We start from the raw sequence: 19,516 nt of genomic DNA, 5'->3' as shown, positions 1-19,516 counted from the left end.
GTGCAAGTGGGCATGGAAGTGTTACAGTTGTGTATGCGTAGGTGTGGGCATGGGAGTCTGTGTAAACAGGTGTGGGTGAAGGAATCCGGGGGCAAACCCGAGTGTGAGCGGGTATGTCGTAGAAACTAGCGGTTGAGAAACCAAGCTACACTTGGAGGGTTGGAGAACTTGGGTTTATTCCGCCGCGGGCCCAGAGGAGTTAGCACACAAGCTCCGAGCCCCGACTGTTGGGTGTACAGTTCCTTTATTGGGTCCCAATTCCCGGTCTGCGTTCTGTAGTCTGTTGGATACTTTGGGCGCTCAGGATGGGGAGGGAGGGGGGACTGCCTGCCTACACAGACAAGCATGGTTAAGGTTACAGGGGCTAGACAACTGCAAAAGCAGGGGCAAGAGTGAGATGTTTTAGTTCCTAGAATTGTACGTTTCCATTTCCCCCAAAACTAGCTGATCCAAGTGATCCAGACGATGCAAGAGGCAAGCTGAGTTACAGAAGCAGAGCGTGTGTTTCAGTGCATGAAAGCAGGGCTGTGTGTGTGCCAGTGAGGCTCTGAGGGACTTAGTGAGAGACTTGGCAGCCCAGCCTTGGAGGAGGCTGGGGGTTTGGGTCCCTGTAGATACAGGGCTGTCTCCCAGACTCTCCACTCTGCAAGCCCAAGTCAAAGCATCTGCTAAGGCCAGGACTCACTCCGGGTCCGGGAGCGGGTGAGGTTGACCATCAGATTCGGTCCAGCTGGGCCACCAGGTCCTCCTGCCCCGACCAAGGCGCTTTCGACCCCCCAGCCAGAGGTGTCCCCGCCGCCCTCTCGGAGGAGGTGGCTCTGGCGGGGCGGGCCGCGCGCATTCCTGAGCCCTGAGTCACGCGGCCGCCCCCTTCAGCCGGGCCCGCCCCCGGCGCGCACGCCCCTCGCTCCATGGCATTCCCGGGCAGACGGGCGGGCCGGACGGGCGGGCGGGCGGGGACTCGGCGCGGGCGCCCTCGGGCCGGCGGCTGCAGCCCCTCCCCGCAGCCCTCAGGACCCCCGGGACCCCCGGCGCTGGCGGCAGTGGTGAGTGAGCGAGCCGGGCGGGGCTGCACGCGGGGCGCGGGCCGGGAGGGTCCCGAGACGGCGCCCGCAGCGCCAGGGCCGGTCCCCAGCCCTCCGCCGCCGGAGCGGCTCAGAGCGGCGGGAGTCTGGCCGCGTCCCGGCTTCGAGGAGTCTCCGCCCGAGACGGCCGGACTTTCCCTCCCGGAGTTTCCCGAGCCGCGCAAGGAGGCGGCGGCCCAGCCCCGGATTCCTAACTCGGCGGACCGCAAAAATAGCCCGTGGCCGGATTAGCGCGTCCGGGCGGCGGCCTGACCCGGCCGGACGGCTCGGCTCCAGCCCCCGCCCGACAGCTGAGGGTCCGGGCAGCGCGAGGGCTCGGGGTCCGGGTGTCCCCAGGCGCCTCTGAGCTGTACCCTCCCCCCGCCCTTTACGCTTTCCTGCCCGGCCTCCGCCAGTGGGTGGTGTCTCAAGTCGAAACTCCAGCTCGGAGGGTGGGACTTCTGGGTGGGACTTCTCCGGATCGTCGCTGTCCCAGCCGTCCTCCCTGGGGATGGGACTGACTTCCGTAATAGCAGTAGCTGTGAACCTGGGGTTTGGGGAGGGGCTGGCCCACCTTCAGCTTCACAATCCTGCCTGTCAACGCAGGAAGCTGCCGGGCGTCTTCCTACCTTGTGCTCAGTGGCTAAGAGGACCAGGCCAGGGCCTGAGCCTGTGGCCACTACCCCGTGCTGGGGGGGCGGTGGTGGTGGGCTGGGGAGATGGCAGGATCCCAGGTGCTCAGGACCCTGGGTTGGGGGGCCTGGCTGCTCGCCCTGCTGGGGGCCCACCTGTCCCTGACGAGTTTCTCCTCGCGAGTGCACAGTTTGGGGGTGTGTATCTGTGTATCCGGGTGAGCAAGGTCTGGATCTGGAGGCCCTAGCCCTGTGTTGGGAAAGGTCCCCCAACCCCCACTGGGGACTTCCTGGCAGATGAGATTCAGGGATGAAACTGGCTTTTCAGGTTTGGCCCAGGTAGATGCTGGGTTCTCCCCACCCTGGTGGGGCCAGCCCCAGCCCCCTTAGCCCCCACCCAGAGGGTGGGACAACGCTGGACGACCCAGCAGGTGGCTGGGGCCTAAGGGTTCCCTGAGGCCGAGCCCCTGCCACCGGGTTATTTAGGGCAAGCTGTGTCCTTTTCCTTGAGAAAAGCAGGGGCTACCAGTACGGCTTGTAGCAGGGTGACCCTGGATGAAAGGTGCTGGGGCCCCAGGCTCCCCCCAGAGTGCTGACCGAGGGCCTGGACCTGGAGCACTGCATTCGAGGGCTGGCCGGCAAACCATTGCCCTTGGCGGTGCATAGTCCAGGGGCCCTGTGGTTCAGAGGGATCACTCAGGTCATGCCTGCCTTCCAGGCCCCTCTCAGGGTCTCTGGACTCAAGCTGTTGCTCAGGGCACCTCCTGTAGCTCGTCTCCCCAGATATGAGGGCCTCCCTCTGCCTGCCCACCCCTCCCCAGCTCTGTTTCCCCCACCTCAGTGTCTGTGACAGGATCTACTTTAAGCCCAAGGATCGGATTCCTTAGCGGCTGCCTGTTTTCTGGGTTGGGTGTGTGAGGGTGGCTCCCTTCTCCCTGAGCTGAGATGCTCTGGGTGGAGGTCAGGTGGCATGGGCGTCTCAGAGGGGCTGTTGGCTCCCCTAGCCTGAGGATCCCAGATGGTCTGCCCCTCCCCGGGAGCCCATGGCCCCCTCCCCAGCTCCTGGGCAGACATGGCCCAAGGCTTTGAACTGCTTGGAGGCTGGGTGACTGCAGATGGTGACTGGCCTCTCTGAGCCTCAGTTTCCTGATCTGTAAGGTGGACGCAGAGGACCTCTGCAGGGGTTGTGACAGGTCAGCGGGGCTAGCCAGAGTTGGGTTTGAGGCAGGTGTGCCAGGCTTCTGCTGGCTGAAGCCTTCCTTGCTCCAGGAGTAGAGTTCAGGGGCGAGGCATCCCCTCCCATGGCCTCAAGGGTGCGATCCCCCAGCTGCCGTGTCCTGGGCAGGGCTGCTGAGCCCGGGGCTGTGTGGGCACAGGGAGCACATTGTGGGGCTGGCCAGGAGCACTTCTGGGGCCTCTGACTGGTGACAGGCTGATCGTCTGCCCTCTGTCCAGGCCTGTTGATGGGATTTGGGTCTTTCCATTCCACAGCTTGAGATGGGCTTTGCAACCTGACTCCCGAGGTCCAGTGAGATCCCAGATTGTCCTACCCAGAACCTGTTATAGCGAAGTCCCTGCCCTACCCTGGAGCTGGCTGTGTCACAGAAGGGTCCCCTCACCTTTCTGAGCCTGGTGCTCCCCGATCCCAGGGTGCCTCCACCCTGTTAGCTCCAGCTGGGTCACAGGCTTTGATTGGTGGCCAGTGACCCCCTGGGCCATCTGTGTCTGCCGAGCCTTTGGGCAGCACCCCGTCATAGGGCCGCACCCCTTTCCTGCATCACCCTCGCAGGGCAGTCCTTTCAGGGTGTTCTAAAGCAGGGAGTCTCCTGTGGTTCTGGCTGGCGCCCTGCAGGTTCATATGGGGTGACAGGTGGTGTGGGTGCCTGGGGCTCAGGGATCCGTTTTCCTCCTAAGGATGGCATAGGGCACCGAGCAAGCAAAGGGCCAGGTCTCAGGTCTGCCTGCTCCCTTCTGAACCTCATATCTTCCACAGAAAAGTGGAAGGTCACTGGCGGGGGGTGAGGAGCATGAGGGCCTGCCCAGGGTCATTCCCAATAAGATGTTGGAAACAGAGGAGGTCAAGACGCTCAGAGGAGCCAGCTCATTTCCACTTTGCCAGAGCAGCACGTGGTGGAGGACCGGAGTCAAAACTCCCAAGGGAGACCAGGGGCTGGGTATCAGACTCTGGGTCAAACAGGAGACTGAGGGTCAAAGGTCAGGGCTCACAGTGGGAGGTAGGAGCAGCTGGCCCCTCCTGGGACCATGCGCAGGTGAGCTGGGGTCACGTCAGGGCGGGTGTCCTGGGGTCACATCGGGGCGGGTATCCTGGGGTGGGGCCATTTGCTGCAGCTGACCTTGGTGGCCGGTGGTCCCCGGGGCAGAGTTGGCCCCAAGCTTGTGGTTCTGGTCCTGAGGCCGGGCCACCCACTTGGCCTCCAGACGCCCCTGGTCAGCGTTGTCCTCCAGGTGTGTGGGGCAGGCTCAGTGCAGAAGCAAAGGCTCCAGCTTTAACCCAGCTGTGGCCTGTCCAGGCCTGGGTGGGCCGGAACCTCTCCCCCATCTCCTCCTGCTGCTTGGCTACACCTTCCCAAACCAAGCCCCTCTGAAGGGTGTTGCCCAGGCAGTCCCACGCCCCACGCTCTGATAGGCTCTGCTCTTGGGCCCTCCTCGGGGAGCTCCCCACAGCTGGCAGGCGTCACCAGCCTGCTCCTGTCTTTCTTTTTTAGTTGAAGTACAGATGGCTTAAGGGCTTCCCTGCTGGCTCAGAGGGTAAAGCGTCTGCTTGCAATGCGGGAGACCAGGGTTTGATCCCTGGGTTGGGAAGATCACTTGGAGAAGGAAATGGCAACCCACTCCAGTACTCTTGCCTGGAAAATCCCATGGATGGAGGAACTTGGTGGGTACAGTCCATGCGGTCGCAGAGAGTTGGACACGACTTCACTTTCATAGATGACTTACAATATTATATTCTTTTTAGGTCCAGCGTGTTTTTTAAAAAAATACTTTTCGTGTGTTTAATTTTGACTGTGTTGCCGTGTGGGCTCTTCACTATCGCGGCCCGCAGGGGCACTCTCCTGGTGACGTGCGCCGGCTTCTCACTGCCGTGCCTGCTCTTTTTGCGGACCATGGGCTTTTCAGAAGCTGTGGCCCGTGGACTTAATTGCTCCACAGCACATGTGGTCTTCCCGGATCAGGGATTGAACTGTTGTCTCCTGCACTGGCAGGCAGAGCCGTTTCTGAATCAGCTGCTGCTTCTTGAGCACCTGTGTGTCCCAGGCTCTGCTGTGGTCTCTGGTTTTCAGAGGGGAGGGTTCAGGCTTGCTCAGGGTTACAGGTGGCAGAAGGGAGCTGGGTCAGGGCCCTGTCTCAGGAGGCTCCCGCCCTGTCTTCCACTTCCCGGGCCCTCCTGAGTGCCTGCCCAGGACCCCCGGGGGTCATCGCCAGATCAGCCGTGGCTGCTCCTTGGGGGGCCTGCCCCCTCCCGCTAGCCCTCTGCCTTGCTGGTTCCTGCTTGCAGCGGCCTTGTGGTGGCCCCCAGCCCCCCCCAGCGTCGCCTCGCGATCCTGAGCGCCGTCCCTCCCCGCGCTTCCCTGGGCCTGTCTGGGAGTCCCTGGTAGGTCTGGGCCCGAGGGGGCGGCCGCGAGTGTCCCTGGCGTGACTCAGATGCCGTGACCCAGATGCCGTGACCGTGGCAGGCAGGCCCTCCCTGGGCTGAGGTCTCGCCCTGTGCTGGGGGCAGTGGAAGGGGTTGCTGTAGGGAAACCCCCCCAGGGGCCGTCTAGGAACAAGAGCCCCCTGTGTGCCGTGGGAGACCCAGACACTGAGCCACTGTCTCCTCTGGGCGGGCGCTGTTCCCCTTTCTAGCCCAGACTCTTTGTCCGGCCTGGGCCTGTCCCTCCCCCACGTCCTTGGGGCCCACTGTGGAGCCACTCCCAACCCTGTCTGTGAACCCCACCCGCTTGAGGTCCAGAGTTTGGCATGGGTTGACGGGGGCGGTGGGGGGGACTGGTCACACAGGGAGGGTCAGGCCGGGAACCCGCGGCTCTGGGGGCAAGGAGCCGTGTGGCATTGGGAGTGCCGTCCAGCCTCAGCCCCAGATGCGGTGGGTGCTGGTGGGGGTGGGCACCCGGAGGTCTGTGTGTCCAGGAGGGAGCTGGAGCCTTCCTCGTAAGAGGCTCCTGTGTCCGGTGGCCCTGGCTGGTGGGGGCAGGGGTTGCCCAGCTCCTCTGTGTGCCCCCCGCCCCCTCCCACCTCCTCCCCAGTCATATGGTAGCTCCTCCCAGGCCCCAGTGAAGGGGCATCTTCAGGAATTTCCCATCACCCCACTTCATGGGGCCTGGCCCCTGTTAGCCCACACTCTGAGATGTCCAGTGGTCACTGAGCTGTGGCTCTGGAGCAGGCCTGCCCTTGACATTGTGGGCCTGGTGTGGCGGGACTGGACAGCACATGTGTGGATGTGGTCCCAACCAAGCCCGGGGGACCCAGGCCCTGGCAGGGTGACCCCATGGGCAGAATGTGTGTCCTGGGGGAGCCAGCTGTGAGGAGGGGCCTTGGAGGGTCACAGGTGTGGGTGGTGGTGTGCGCCTATTGGCGGGCAGGGGTTTCTGACTCTCCCGAGTGGAGGACCATCTTGCGGCATCTAGGTGTTCTGGGTGTGTGTGCGGAAGCTTCTGCAGGGGTAGTCCCCAGCACCCCGCCTGCGGGTTCCCATCCGGACCTCGCAGTAGCTTCACCAGGAGCGTATGAGGCCCTGTGAGCCATGGGGTTGGGTGGCAGGGCCAGGCTGACGGTACCGGGGCCTCCACCTGAAATGCTAAGGGGTCCCGTCCTTTCTGGCCCCTCTCCACAAGGCCCCAGGGGCGCAGCATCACCTGAGGGGTCTGACTGCTCGGGTCTCCAGCTGGCAGCCCCGGCCCAGTCATGGCTAAGGAGGTGACCCAGAGTGTTGTCCCAGCCCTGTAGCTTCTGAGCTCCTTCTGTCTTCCCAGCATGCCCAGTACTGTCTGAGGTTCCATCGCTGGTGCTCGAGACCAGGGTCCTGCACACAGGGCGGCTCACAGTCTCCCTGACCTGAGGAGGGGCTGGCGGATGACGAGGACGCTGCCTCCCAGGGTGGGAGGGCTGCTTGGCCACAGCCGTGCAAGTCTGGGCTGGGTGGTGGTGTGAGTTGGACGCTGAGAGTTGGTCTCCTGGTTCAGACCCCAGAGGGACCCAGTTCTCAGTCAAGACGCCGTCATGTCAGACCTGGCTTCAGGTCCATAGCGAGCTGGTGGAGCCTCCAAGCAGGGTCCCTTCCCTGGTCTGTGCAGAGCGAGCCAGTAGCAGCTGCGTCTCTAGTTGTGGTGCCACGAATATGTGACCTTGGGCAAGGCCAGCCTCCCTTCCTGGGCCTCAGTTTCGCTCTGCGTAAAGTCTTCTCTCTGCATCTCACCGGGCAGTCGAGAGGGAGGCTCGGAAGTAGAGGCTGTGTCTCGTGACCTCGGTGGGTGAGCCGCAGGCCCCGCAGGTCGGAATCTGTCAGGGTCTGGGGTGCTTTGAGAGGCTGAGAAAGTGAGTCTCTACCACGCCCCTGCTCCCCTTGGCCTTGTTGTGCAAGGACCCTCTGTTTGTTGTTGTTGCTGAGTTGCTAAGTCATGACTCTTTGTGACCCCATGGACTGCAGCACGCCAGGCCTCCCCATCCTTCACTGTCTCCCAGGGTTTGCTCAAATTCATGTCTGTTGAGTCAGTGATGCCATCCAATCGTCTCATCCTCTGCCACCCACTTCTCCTCCCACCTTCAATCTTTCCCAGCATCAGGGTCTTTTCCAGTGAGTCGGCTCTTCCCATCAGGTGGCCAAAGTACTGGAGCTTCAGCTTCAGCATCTGTCCTTCCAGTGAATATTCAGGACTGATTTCCTTTGGGATGGACTGGTTGGATCTCCTTGTAGTTCAAGGCGCTCTCAAGAGTCTTCTCTAACACCACAGTTCAAAAGCATCTGTTCTTTAGTGCTCAAGCTTCTTTATGATCCAACTCTCACATCCATACATGACTACTGGAAAAACCATAGCTTTGACTAGACGGACCTTTGTCAGCAAAGTGATGTCTCTGCTTTTTAATACGCTGTCTAGGATGGTCATAGCTTTCCTTCCAGTGAGCAAGCATCTTTTAATTTTGCAGCTGCAGTCACTGTCCACAGTGATTTTGGAGCCCAAGAAAATAAAATCTGTCACTGTTTCCACTTTTCCCCCTTCTGTTTGCCGTGAAGTGATGGGACTGGATGCCATGATCTTGCTTTTTTGAATGTTGAGTTTTAAGTCAGCTTTTTCACTCTTGTCCTTCACCTTCATCAAGAGGCTCTTTAGTTCCTGTTCACATTCTGCCATAAGGGTGATGCATCTGCATATCTGAGGTTGTTCACATTTCTCCTGGCAATCTTGATTCCAGCTTGTGATTCATCCAGCCCAGCATTTCGCACGATATACTCTGCATATAAGTTAAATAAGCAGGGTGACAGTATGCAACCTTGACGTTCTTCTTTCCCAATTTTGAATCGGACTGTTGTTCCATGCCCAGTTCTAACCGTTGCCACTTGACCTGCATACAGATTTCTCAGGAAGCAGGTAAGGTGGTCTGGTATTCCCATCTCTTAAGAATTTTCTGGTTTGTTGTGATCCACACAAAGGCTTTAGCGTAGTCAGTGAAACAGAAGTAGATGTTTTTCTGGAGTTCCCTTGCTTTCTCTATGATCCAGTGGGTGTTGGCAATTTGATTTCTGGTTCCTCTGCCTTTTTAAAATCCGTCTTGTACATCTGGAAGTTCCCGTACTGTTGAAACCTAGCTTGAAGGATTTTGCATATTACTTTGCTGTCCTGCAAAATGAGCCAATTGTATGGTAATTTGAACATTCTTCGGCATTGCCTTTGTTTGGGATTGGAATGAAAACTGACCTTTTCCGGTCCTGTGGCCACTGCTGAGTTTTCCAAATTTGCTGGCATATTGAGTGCAGCACTTTCACAGCATCATCTTTGAGAATTTTAAATAGCTCAGCTGGAATTCTATCACCTCCACTAGCTTTGTTGGTAGTGATGCTCCCTTAAGCCCACTTACTTTACATTCTAAGACGTCTGGCTATATGTGAGTGACCACACCATCATGATTCTCTGGGTCACCAAGACCGTTTTTTGTATAGTTCTTTTGTGTATTCTCGCCACCTCTTCTTAATCTCGTCTTCTGTTATGTCCTTATCATGTCTCTCTTTTACTGTGCCTATCCTTGCATGAAATGTCCTCTTGATAGCTCCGATTTTCTTGAGGTGATCTTTAGCCTTTCCCATTCTATTGTTACCCTCTATTTTTTTGCATTGCTTTCGTATCTCTCCTTGCTGTTCTTTGGAACTCTGCATTCAGGTGGGTATGTCTTTTCTTGTCTTGCTTGCCTTTCACTTCTCTTCTTTTCTCAGCTATTTTTTCTATATACTTTCCTCAGACAACCGCTTTGCCTTCATGCATTTCTCTTTCTTTGGGATGGTTTTGATTACAGCCTTCTGTGCAGTGTTACGAACCTCTGTCCATAGCTCTTCAGGCAGTATGTCTATCGATATAATCCCTTGAATCTGTTTGTCACTTCCACTGTATAATAATAAGGGATTTGATATGTCATATTTGACTGGCCTAGTGGTTTTCCCTGCTTTCTTTAATTTCAGCCTGAATTTTGCAATAAACAGCTCATGATCTGAGTCACAGTCAGCTCCAGGTCTTGTTTTTGCTGACTGTATAGAGCTTCTCTGTCTTCGGCTGCAGAGAACATAATCAGTCTGATTTCGATGTTTCCCACCTGGTGATGTCCGTGTGTAGAGTGTTTCCAGGCCCTGTGGTTCTTCTCTGGGGCCAGGGAAGCAGACCTGCCCCAAAAGTGCCGTTTTGGGAAGAGGGAAGTAAGTGCCAAGGAGCCCTGCTTATGTGGCTGCTGCCTCATGGTCCCATGGCTAGGCTGGGGTGGACCAAATCAAGCCTTCAGCTCTGGGTCCTGGGCCCTGCCCCTGTGCCCAAGGGATATGGGGCTTAGGGTCAGTTCAGTTCAGTCGCTCAGTCGTGTCCGACTCTTTACGACCCCATGGACTGCAGCACGCCAGGCCTCCCTGTCCTTCACCAACTCCTGGAGCTTGCTCAAACTCACGTCCATTGAGTTGGTGATGCCATCCAGCCATCTCATCCTCTGTCGTCTCCTTCTCCTCCTGCCTTCAATCTTTCCTAGCATCAGGGTCTTTTCTAATGAGTCAGCTCTTTCCATCAGGTGGTCAAAGTAATGGGGTTTCAGCTTCAGCATCAGTCCTTCCAATGAGTATTCAGGACTGATTTCATTTAGGATGGACTGGTTGGATCCCCCTGCAGTCCAAGGGGCTCTCGAGAGTCTTCTCTGGCACCACAGTCCAAAAGCATCAATTCTTTGGCACTCAGCTTTATGGTCCAGCTCTCACATCCATACATGACACTGGAAAAACCATAGCCTTGACTAGATGGATTTTTGTCAGCAAAAATGCCTGCTTTTTAATATGCTGTCTAGGTTTTTCATAGCTTTTCTTCCAAGGATCTTTTAATTTCATGGCTGCAGTCACCATCTGCAGTGATTGGAGCCCAAGAAAATAAAGTCTGTCACTGTTTCCATTGTTTCCCCCTTCTATTTGCCATGAAGTGATGGAACCAAATGCCATGATCTTTGTTTTTGGAATGTTGAGCTTTAAGCCAACTTTTTCACTCTCTTCTTTCACTTTCATCAAGAGGCTCTTTAGTTCCTCTTCACTTTCTCCCATAAGGGTGGTGTCATCTGCATATCTGAGGTTATTGATATTTCTCTCGGCAGTTTTGATTCCAGCTTGTGCTTCATCCAGCTTGGCATTTTCATGATGTACTTTGCATATAAATTAAATAAGCAGGGTGACAATATACAGCCTTGACGTACTCCTTTCCCAATTTGGAACCAGTCCGTTGTTCCATGTCCAGTTCTAACTGTTGCTTCTTGACCTGCATACAGATTTCTCAGGAGGCAGGTAAGGTGGTCTGGTATTTCCATTGCTTGAAGAATACTACCCACTCCAGTGTTCTTGGACTTCCCTTGTGGCCCAGCTGGTAAAGCATCTGCCTGCAGTGCAGAAGACCTGGGTTTGATTCCCGGGTTGGGAAGATCTCCTGGAGAAGAGAAAGGCTACCCACTCCAGTATTCTGGCCTAGAGAATTCCATGGACTGTATAGTTAATGGGGTCACAAAGAGTTGGACACGACTGAGGGACTTTCACTTTGAGCATTCTTTGGCATTGCCTTTCTTTGGGATTGGAATGAAAACTGACCTTTTCCAGTCCTTGGCCACTGCTGTTTTCCAAGTGTGTTGGCGTATTGAGCGCAGCACTTTAGCGGCGTCATTTTTCAGGGTCTGAAGTATCTCAGCTGGCGTGCTGTCTCCACTGGTTTTGTAGTTCGTAGGCGCTCAGGGTGCTGAGCAAAGTGCGAGTGCGAGGGTTAGCTGCTCAGTCGTGTCTGACCCTTTGCACCTCCATGGACTGTACCCTGCCAGGTTCCTCTATCCATAGAAAAATTCTCCAGGCAAGAAGACTGAAGTGGGTAGCATTTCCTTCTCCAGGGGATCTTCCCACCCAGGGTTCGAACACTGGCCTCCTGCCTTGTGGCAGGTTCTGTATGGTCTGAGCCCCCAGGGAGCATCTTTGCTGAAGTTTCTTGGTATGTGGCGCCCCCTGGTGGTGACAGCAGCGCTTCACTAGGTGGTTTTTAGGAGGTCCCTTGGCTTCCCAGCTGGTGCTTAGTGGTAAAGAGACGCTCTGCCAATGAAAGATTTAAGAGGCGTGGGTTCAGTCCCCGCGTTGGGAAGATTCCCAGGAGGAGGGCACAGCAACCGACTCCAGCATGCCTGGAGAATCCCATGGAAAGAGGAACCTGGCTCCTTACAGCCCATAGGGTCACAAAGAGACACCAAAGCGGCTTGGCACGCAGGCAAGCACTTGGCTGTAGGAACCCTCGGCCTCTGGGAAACCAGGTGGTCCCGCCTCAGAGAGAGGGAGGGCCCCTGCACCCTGTCGTGGACGTAGTGGGCCCTCTGTCTCTGGAGCAGCTGTTGTGGTGGCTGGGAGACTGAAGTCCACCCTTGGATTCACCCCGTGTACAGACCAGGCTGGCTTCTCAGCCCTCGCGCTTCCTCACGCTTCTGCCCTGGCCATCCTGTGTGGGGAGCAGCCTGCCCGTGGCCGTGCTCTCTGGATCAGGCTGAGAGTCTTTACTCTGACGCAAGGCTTCCTTTTGTACCAGATAAAAGGCTCTGTGTCACAGCCCTCACAGGCAGGCAGTTGCCACATGCTGCTTTATCCCCGTCACACTTTGCAACCTTCAGCTCAGTGTATGTCCGTGCGGGCTTCCTGTCTGCCTGGACTCCAAGCCCTAGCCGTGCAGGAACTCCGTTTTGGATTCCTCTTTTCTCCACCAGTGTGTCCTGAGCACCTGTGAGTGGCTCATGGTGGGTCCTGAACTGTTTGTCACCCGAATGTCTGTTGTCTGGGGACCCAGTGTGTGCCCGGTGGTGTCTTGAGAGAGCGGAGACAGGCAGTGAGCCCGTGGGTGCTGAGCTGTGCTGGGGCCGTCTCTTCTGATTATCACTGACTCTCCCTCCTCCCGGGCCTGGGCCTGGGGGCCCGCAGAGACCTGTCCGTGTTGTGTTTTGGCTGTGCCGAGTGGCTTTGGGATCCCTGTTCCCCGACCCGAGATTGAACCGAGGCCCACGGCAGTATTAAAGCGCTGTGTCCTAACTCCAGGCCCGCCTAGTCTGCCTGAACCATGGGCGAGGCCCGAAGGGACAGCAGCAGCAGCCTGCAGCACAAGAAGCCGCCGTGGCTGAAGCTGGACATCCCGGCCGTGGTGCCCCCGGCAGCAGAGGAGCCCAGCTTCCTGCAGGTAGGCCCTGGGCAGCGGGGGCTGTGGGTCCAGCCTGTCCAGCGCCCTCACCGGGACCCCGTTGCCCAGCCCTTGAGACGCCAGGCATTCCTGCGGAGCGTGAGCATGCCGGCCGAGCCCGCCCGCATCCCTTCGCCCCACCAGGAGCCCCGGCGGCCGGCGCTACAGCGCCAGATGTCCATCACACAGACTATCCGCAGGTACTGGGCTGTCCTGGCTGCTCGGGGCGGGTGGGGCCCTGGGGCAGAGGCAGCACACAGGGTCCCTTCAGGCCGCAGGGCTGGGAGCGGGGCGGGGGCCTTCTCAATCGTGCATCCCCGCTCCCCTGCTCTGGGGCTGGCTGCCGTCGCCTGCCCCTTTTTCTGCCCCCAGCACCTTCTCTCTCCTCTCTGTCTCCCCACCCAACGCTCTGGCCCCGGACAGCCGCCGGGTGTGCTCTGGGCGCGTCCACACTCTGCCTCCGTCGGGCCCCCCGCTGCCCGCAGGGCCGTCCCGCAGTGCCCGTCTCTCTCGGTCCCTGCTCAGGTACCAGGGCAGGCGTGTGCTGGCGTCCGCGAGCGTGAGCATGGCTTGTGCGCCCCCGGAGCTGCCAGCGTTGCTGGCGTCCCCGGGGCACCTGAGGGCAGGCGCAGCAGCGTTTCTGCTTGCATGTCTGAGGGCTGTGGGCAGCCTGCTCGGGGCTGCGGCACCCGCTTCCTGGGTTCTGCCGTGTGCCAGGCCCAGCTGCTGCTCGTGGCCATGTTCCGGCTGGCTGAACTCTGACCTCCGTCCAGCCTCAGTGTCTCTCCAGAAATCCTCGCCTCAAGGATGGCGAGAGGGCTTGTGTGAAACACTCACCTGTTTCACCCAGGCCTGCCGTCTCTGGTGGCAGTTTGGAGTTGGCTGACTGTGCAGGGGTGGCCAGGGCCAGAACCCTCTTCTCTCCTTGATCAGCCACAGCCCACCTGGGCCCCTGGAGGGTCTGGAGGCCTGCGGCAGGCATGCCGAGGGGGACCACCTCTGAGGCCCGGGCCGGGGGAGGGGACAGCCGGGCACCCTCGCTGAGCTCCTCCCCCGGCAGGGGCACGGCCGACTGGTTTGGAGTGAGCAAGGACAGTGACACCACCCAGAAGTGGCAGCGCAAGAGCATCCGCCACTGCAGCCAGCGCTACGGGAAGCTGAAGCCCCAGGTCATCCGCGAGCTAGACCTGCCTAGCCAGGACAACGTGTCGCTGACCAGCACCGAGACGCCGCCTCCTCTGTATGTGGGGCCGTGCCAGCTGGGCATGCAGAAGGTACGCCCTCCCTTGGGCCCCTCACTCAGCTCCTCTGGGCTGGGCCAGGGACACAGCCAGCCCTAGCAAAGGTGGTCCCTGGGAGCTCCTGGATTCGGATGGTGGTTGGGTGCTCCTGTAAAGGCACCTGAGACGCTCTCTGGGATGAGGGGCTCCTGAGGGAAGACAGGGACCTGGGCCTGAGCCTTGGCCAGCGTCTGGACTGGGAGCATCGCGGGATGGACAGCGCTGTAACACAAACGCAGGCGCAGAGGGGTCCTGGGTGCACTGGGCTGCGGCGGAACCCACGCCGCTGTCCGGGGGCCTGCTGGATGGGGGGTTGAGCAGCAGTGTTCTCCACAGTGGGGTCTGGGGTGGGGAAGGAGCCCCCTTGGCTAGACCAGCCCCAACTCCGGCATCTCCTCCCTTCCTCCAGATCGTAGACCCCCTGGCCCGGGGCCGGGCCTTCCGCTTGGCGGATGATGCCGCCGACGGCCCGAGCGCCCCGCACACGCCCGTCACGCCGGGTGCCGCCTCCCTCTGCTCCTTCTCCAGCTCCCGCTCCGGTTTCAGCCGGCTCCCGCGGCGGCGCAAGCGCGAGTCGGTGGCCAAGATGAGCTTCCGGGCAGCCGCTGCGCTGGTGAAGGTGAGTGCAGGGGCCCAGGTGGGGTTTAGGGGCGAGTCGGTTGCACGGAGCCGGAGCCGGGCACTTACTCCCTCGCTGGCAGGGTCGCTCGGTGAGGGATGGCACGTTACGCCGCGCCCAGCGCCGAAGCTTCACTCCTGCCAGCTTCCTGGAGGAGGACACCGCTGACTTCCCTGACGAGCTGGACACGTCCTTCTTTGCCCGGGTAAGAGCCTGGCGCCATCACCCTGACCCCTCTGCCTAAGCTTCCCACGCTGACCATGGGTGTTTGCTCAGGAAGGTGTCCTCCACGAGGAGCTGTCCACTTATCCAGACGAGGTGTTCGAGTCCCCATCGGAGGCAGCGCTTAAAGACTGGGAGAGAGCCCCAGAGCAGGTGGACCTCACGGGCGGCGCCCTGGACCGCAGCGAGCTGGAGCGCAGCCACCTGATGCTGTGAGTGCCTCCCGGCGAGCTCCATGGGGGAAACGCCCCCTGCTGTCAGGAGCAGCTGCTCCAAGGCATGACGCCCAAGGGGACCCCCGGGGGGGGAGGTCATCTCATGGACTGGGAACCCAGCTTGGCGACTAGGTTTGGGGGCCCCAGGACTGGGCACCATTCAAATTGGGCTGCTCATCCCTGGAGGAGGATGGCGGTCCCAGAGCCCACAGCCTGGAGAGGATCCAGCGGACGAGGAGGTGGCGTTGTTAATACAGATGTAGGTCTGACCCCACCTGTCTGCCATCCCGGGAGTGGCTCGGGCCGCTCTGCTTCTGCTCTGCGGGGCTGACTTCAGCCTGTCACACATGGGAGCAGAACAGATTTGGTGGGTCGTCCTGGCCCCGCCGGGGATGGACTGCAGCGTGTGGGAGCGCTGGGGCTGGTGGTGACAGTGCCCCCCTCCCCAGACCCCTGGAACGTGGCTGGCGCAAGCAGAAGGAGGGCGGCGCAGCGGCCCCGCAGCCCAAAGTGCGGCTGCGGCAGGAGGTGGTGAGCACGGCGGGGCAGCGGCGGGGCCAGCGCATCGCGATGCCGGTGCGCAAGTTGTTTGCCAGGGAGAAGCGGCCGTACGGGCTGGGCATGGTGGGCCGGCTAACCAACCGCACTTACCGCAAGCGAATCGACAGCTATGTCAAACGCCAGATTGAGGACATGGACGACCACAGGTAGGCCACGAGGGGAGGGGTTTAGGGCAGGCATGGCTCCAGGTGGGCGCGGGCGCTCCAGGTTGGGGATGGCGCCTCTGCTGACGCTTTGCCCCGCAGGCCCTTCTTCACCTACTGGCTCACCTTCGTGCACTCGCTCGTCACCATTCTAGCCGTGTGCATCTATGGCGTGGCGCCCGTGGGATTCTCACAGCACGAGACCGTAGACTCGGTGAGCCCCGGCGCCCTCCGGGTGCCCTCCTGGCCCCGCCCTACGAAGTCTGGGCTCCCTCCCGCCCACTCTGACGGGAGGGGGCGCGACTGAGCTCTGTCTTATCTTTCTCTCCACCTCCCAGGTACTGCGCAACCGTGGGGTCTACGAGAATGTCAAGTACGTGCAACAGGAGAACTTTTGGATCGGGCCCAGCTCGGTGAGGGCAGGGCGGGGCGGGGCCAGGCGGGGCCCGGCGAGGGCGGGGCGGGGCGGGGCCCGGTGAGGCCGGGGCGGGGCCAGGCGGGGCCCTGGGCTCGCAGAGGCCCGGCCGCAGCTGCGCATCGTCCTCCCTGCAGGAGGCCCTCATTCACCTGGGTGCCAAGTTCTCGCCGTGCATGCGCCAGGATCCGCAGGTGCATAGTTTCATCCATGCTGCGCGCGAGCGCGAGAAGCACTCGGCCTGCTGCGTGCGTAACGACCGGTCAGGCTGCGTGCAGACCTCGGAGGAGGAGTGCTCGGTGAGTGCCCGCCCGCAGCTCAGCTCGCACCCTTGTCTGCACCTCGTTTCCTTGGGACTCAGGCAGAGCTGGTTGAGTTGTCCTAAACCCCTGGTTCTCAGCACACGATGCAGTCCGTCTGTGCAAGGCCCCTCGCCTCAGTCTTTCCTTCTTATCCCATCCCTCCATCTCCGGCTGCTCCCCCTGCAGGCTGTGTGTTCTTAATTTTTATTTTTTAATGGCCGCGCGGCAGGGCTTGGGGATCTTAGTTTCTGGACTAGGGATCCAACCCAGGCCCTGGCAGTGAAAGCACCAAGTCCTAACCACTGCACCACCACGGAATTCTGCATGTTCTTAATTTGGGTGTGGCCGTCCCACTTCCATCTTGTTTTTGGGCACCTGTCATAAGTTTATGTAAGTGGTATTGCCTTACTTTTCTCACTAAATTTTAAACAATGTCATCCAAGTTTTTATCATCTTATGTGGAGCTCCCAGTTTGTACGAGTTGCCTAATTTTGGGCACGGGTGGTTTCTGTTTTCAACCTAATAGGAACTATGCTCTTGAACTGATAACAATCTCCCAACATGCGAGCAGTTTCCCGAGTGCAAATTCATGGAAGGGCTGCAGGGCACGCGGGTGTGTAGTGCCAGAGGGAGGAGCTCAGGGTCTCTGATCCCGGCCTTCTGGAGACAGTGGGATGGTGGGCTCTGACCAGGGCTGAGCCCATGTCCTCCCACAGTCCACGCTGGCAGTGTGGGTGAAGTGGCCTCTGCATCCCAGTGCCCCAGACCTTGCTGGCCAAAAGAGGCGGTACGGCTCTGTCTGCCACCAGGATCCCAGGTCAGTCCTGCTGCCTGCCCCCCCTCCACCTCCGTTCGTCCATGTCTCCCCTGGGAGTGGGGGTGGAGGGAGGTATAATTGCTCTCCTTATTGTCCAGTAGGGTGGGAGGGTGCTAAGCCGAGGGCACAGAGTGAGGTCTGACCACACCCTGGGCTCGTGCAGGGTGTGTGATGAGCCTTCTTCTGAGGACCCCCATGAGTGGCCAGATGACATCACCAAGTGGCCGGTGAGCTGGTGTGGAGGGGTTGTTCGGGAACCACCTTACTGTGTTGGGGAGAAATCCACACCTCACCCATCAGTGATGCCAGAGGTCTCCGCTGAGGGACCACCCCGTTTTCAGATGCTCTGCCCTGGCCTTCAGCCAGCTGGCCCATCCACTACAGCCTCCCTCTCTAAGTAGAACCAGGCGGAGCCTTAAGAGGTCAAATGACATCATGCCAGTTTGACAGATGCCCTAACTGAGGCCCAGCGTTTGTGACTTGCTTGAGGCCAACGGGGCCTGTCTCCTACCCTAGGAGCCTGTCCATCTCTGCTCCAACCAAGCATGGTGTGGGGCCCAAGATTAGGGGTGACCTTGACCCAACTCATCCCCATTTGTGACCCAGATCTGCACCAAAAGCAGTGCTGGGAACCACACCAACCACCCTCACATGGACTGCGTCATCACGGGCCGGCCTTGCTGCATCGGCACCAAGGGCAGGTAGGGGTGCCCTGGTCCTGGACACAGCATCACCCTGGGGCTGAGGCCTGCTCCCATATCTAGTCCGAAACGACCCAGGATGCCGGGGGGCATGGGGTGAGGAAGGGGCCGGACCTATCCAGGCCAAGAAGGTGGGCGAGTGGGATGGAAACCTGAGCCTGGGCGTCCTCCCAGCTCTGGCCTGGCCTTCCAGGTGTGAGATCACCTCCCGGGAGTACTGTGACTTCATGAGGGGCTACTTCCACGAGGAGGCCACACTCTGCTCCCAGGTAGGCCTCTGGGGGAGGGCCCTCCGCGTGCCGCCGTGGCGGGCGCTCACGGCCACTCTGCACAGGTGCACTGCATGGACGACGTGTGCGGGCTCCTGCCCTTCCTCAACCCCGAGGTGCCTGACCAGTTCTACCGCCTGTGGCTGTCCCTCTTCTTGCACGCTGGGCAAGTGACACCGCGTGGGCTGTGGGGGCTGGGGGAGGTGGACCCCAGGACTAGCTGGTCGGTGCTCCTTGCTGAGTGCCCCCTCCCCACAGGGTCCTGCACTGCCTGGTGTCCGTCTGCTTCCAGATGACGGTCCTGCGAGACCTGGAGAAGCTGGCGGGCTGGCACCGCATAGCCATCATCTACCTGCTCAGCGGCGTCACTGGTAACCTGGCTAGTGCCATCTTCCTGCCATACCGGGCAGAGGTAAGGCTGCCCCTGCCACGTGCTGCCCAGCATGAACTGGGTCCAGCAGACCCGAGTTCCTGCCGTGCCCTGTCCCGCCTGGGGCTCCTGTCCTGATCCACCCTGGGCCAAGGGAGGGGGGGCGGGCAGGCGGCCCACTGGCTCAGGGCCACCTGCACCCCCAGGTGGGCCCGGCTGGCTCGCAGTTCGGCATCCTGGCCTGCCTCTTCGTGGAGCTCTTCCAGAGCTGGCAGATCCTGGCGCGGCCCTGGCGCGCCTTCTTCAAGCTGCTGGCCGTGGTGCTCTTCCTCTTCACCTTCGGCTTGCTGCCCTGGATCGACAACTTCGCCCACATCTCGGGCTTCATCAGCGGCCTCTTCCTCTCCTTTGCCTTCCTGCCCTACATCAGCTTCGGCAAGTTCGACCTGTACCGCAAGCGCTGCCAGATCATCGTCTTTCAGCTGGTCTTCCTGGGCCTGCTGGCCGGCCTGGTGGTCCTCTTCTATTTCTACCCTGTCCGCTGCGAGTGGTGTGAGTTCCTCACCTGCATCCCCTTCACTGACAAGTTCTGTGAGAAGTACGAGCTGGATGCTCAGCTCCACTGAGCTGGCGGGCGCTGGGGCTGTGTGCCCGCGGCCGGAGCCAGGCCTGCAGCTCGGGACTCTGCCCAGGAGCCCTGCTTCCCACACACTTTGCCGTGTTCACTGCTGTTGAACCCCTCGTGCTTCCGGGCATTTATCACACTAGTTGCCGAGATTGCCTTCTAACTAGCCTTCTGACGACCACCTCACGTGGCCAATAAACAGACCGGGAGCGTTTTAGCTGCCACTAACTCAACCAGAGCTGCCGCCTCCTTTCTGGTTTCCGGCTGGGTGCTGTGGAAGGACATCCTTCAGGCCCCAGGCCTCCCACCCACAAGTTCCCAGAACAGGGCATTCATGTCAGGTCCAC

The 19,516-nt window shown here is 59.8% G+C and overlaps 1 protein-coding gene across 2 annotated transcripts; it reads left to right on the top strand.

Moving 5' to 3' along the window:
• Nucleotides 1-852: 852 nt before the first annotated feature.
• RHBDF1 (rhomboid 5 homolog 1) lies at nt 853-19,402 on the top strand. 2 transcript variants are annotated; one of them, XM_069570412.1, is made up of 19 exons: nt 853-1,046; nt 12,492-12,630; nt 12,700-12,830; nt 13,054-13,155; nt 13,691-13,904; nt 14,320-14,529; nt 14,612-14,734; nt 14,806-14,963; nt 15,416-15,673; nt 15,773-15,884; nt 16,009-16,083; nt 16,223-16,384; nt 17,104-17,204; nt 17,368-17,431; nt 17,811-17,905; nt 18,099-18,174; nt 18,240-18,340; nt 18,433-18,586; nt 18,751-19,402. In XM_069570412.1, the coding sequence occupies exons 2-19, from the start codon at nt 12,514-12,516 to the stop codon at nt 19,168-19,170; spliced, it is 2,673 nt and encodes an 890-aa protein (XP_069426513.1). In that variant the 5' UTR covers nt 853-1,046; nt 12,492-12,513; the 3' UTR covers nt 19,171-19,402. The 2 variants fall into 2 exon arrangements, with proteins under 2 accessions (XP_069426513.1, XP_069426514.1); XM_069570413.1 differs by lacking the exon at nt 13,054-13,155 and having other exon boundaries at nt 869-1,046.
• The last annotated feature ends 114 nt before the right edge of the window (nt 19,403-19,516 follow it).

This window comes from Ovis canadensis, chromosome 24, assembly GCF_042477335.2.
Source record: "Ovis canadensis isolate MfBH-ARS-UI-01 breed Bighorn chromosome 24, ARS-UI_OviCan_v2, whole genome shotgun sequence".
NCBI classification, from domain to species: Eukaryota; Metazoa; Chordata; class Mammalia; order Artiodactyla; family Bovidae; genus Ovis; species Ovis canadensis.
The sequence above is the reverse complement of the archived record's forward strand: the minus strand, read 5'-3'. Positions and strand labels throughout refer to the sequence as shown.

What these genes read in the sequence shown, in the direction of transcription:
- RHBDF1 (XM_069570412.1), top strand. Translation starts at nt 12,514, where the DNA reads ATGGGCGAGGCCCGAAGGGACAGCAGCAGCAGCCTGCAGCACAAGAAG. An exon ending in ACACGTCCTTCTTTGCCCGG is followed by an intron (nt 14,735 to 14,805) that starts GTAAGAGCCTGG and finishes GTGTTTGCTCAG; the next exon opens with GAAGGTGTCCTCCACGAGGA. An exon ending in GAGGACATGGACGACCACAG is followed by an intron (nt 15,674 to 15,772) that starts GTAGGCCACGAG and finishes TTTGCCCCGCAG; the next exon opens with GCCCTTCTTCACCTACTGGC.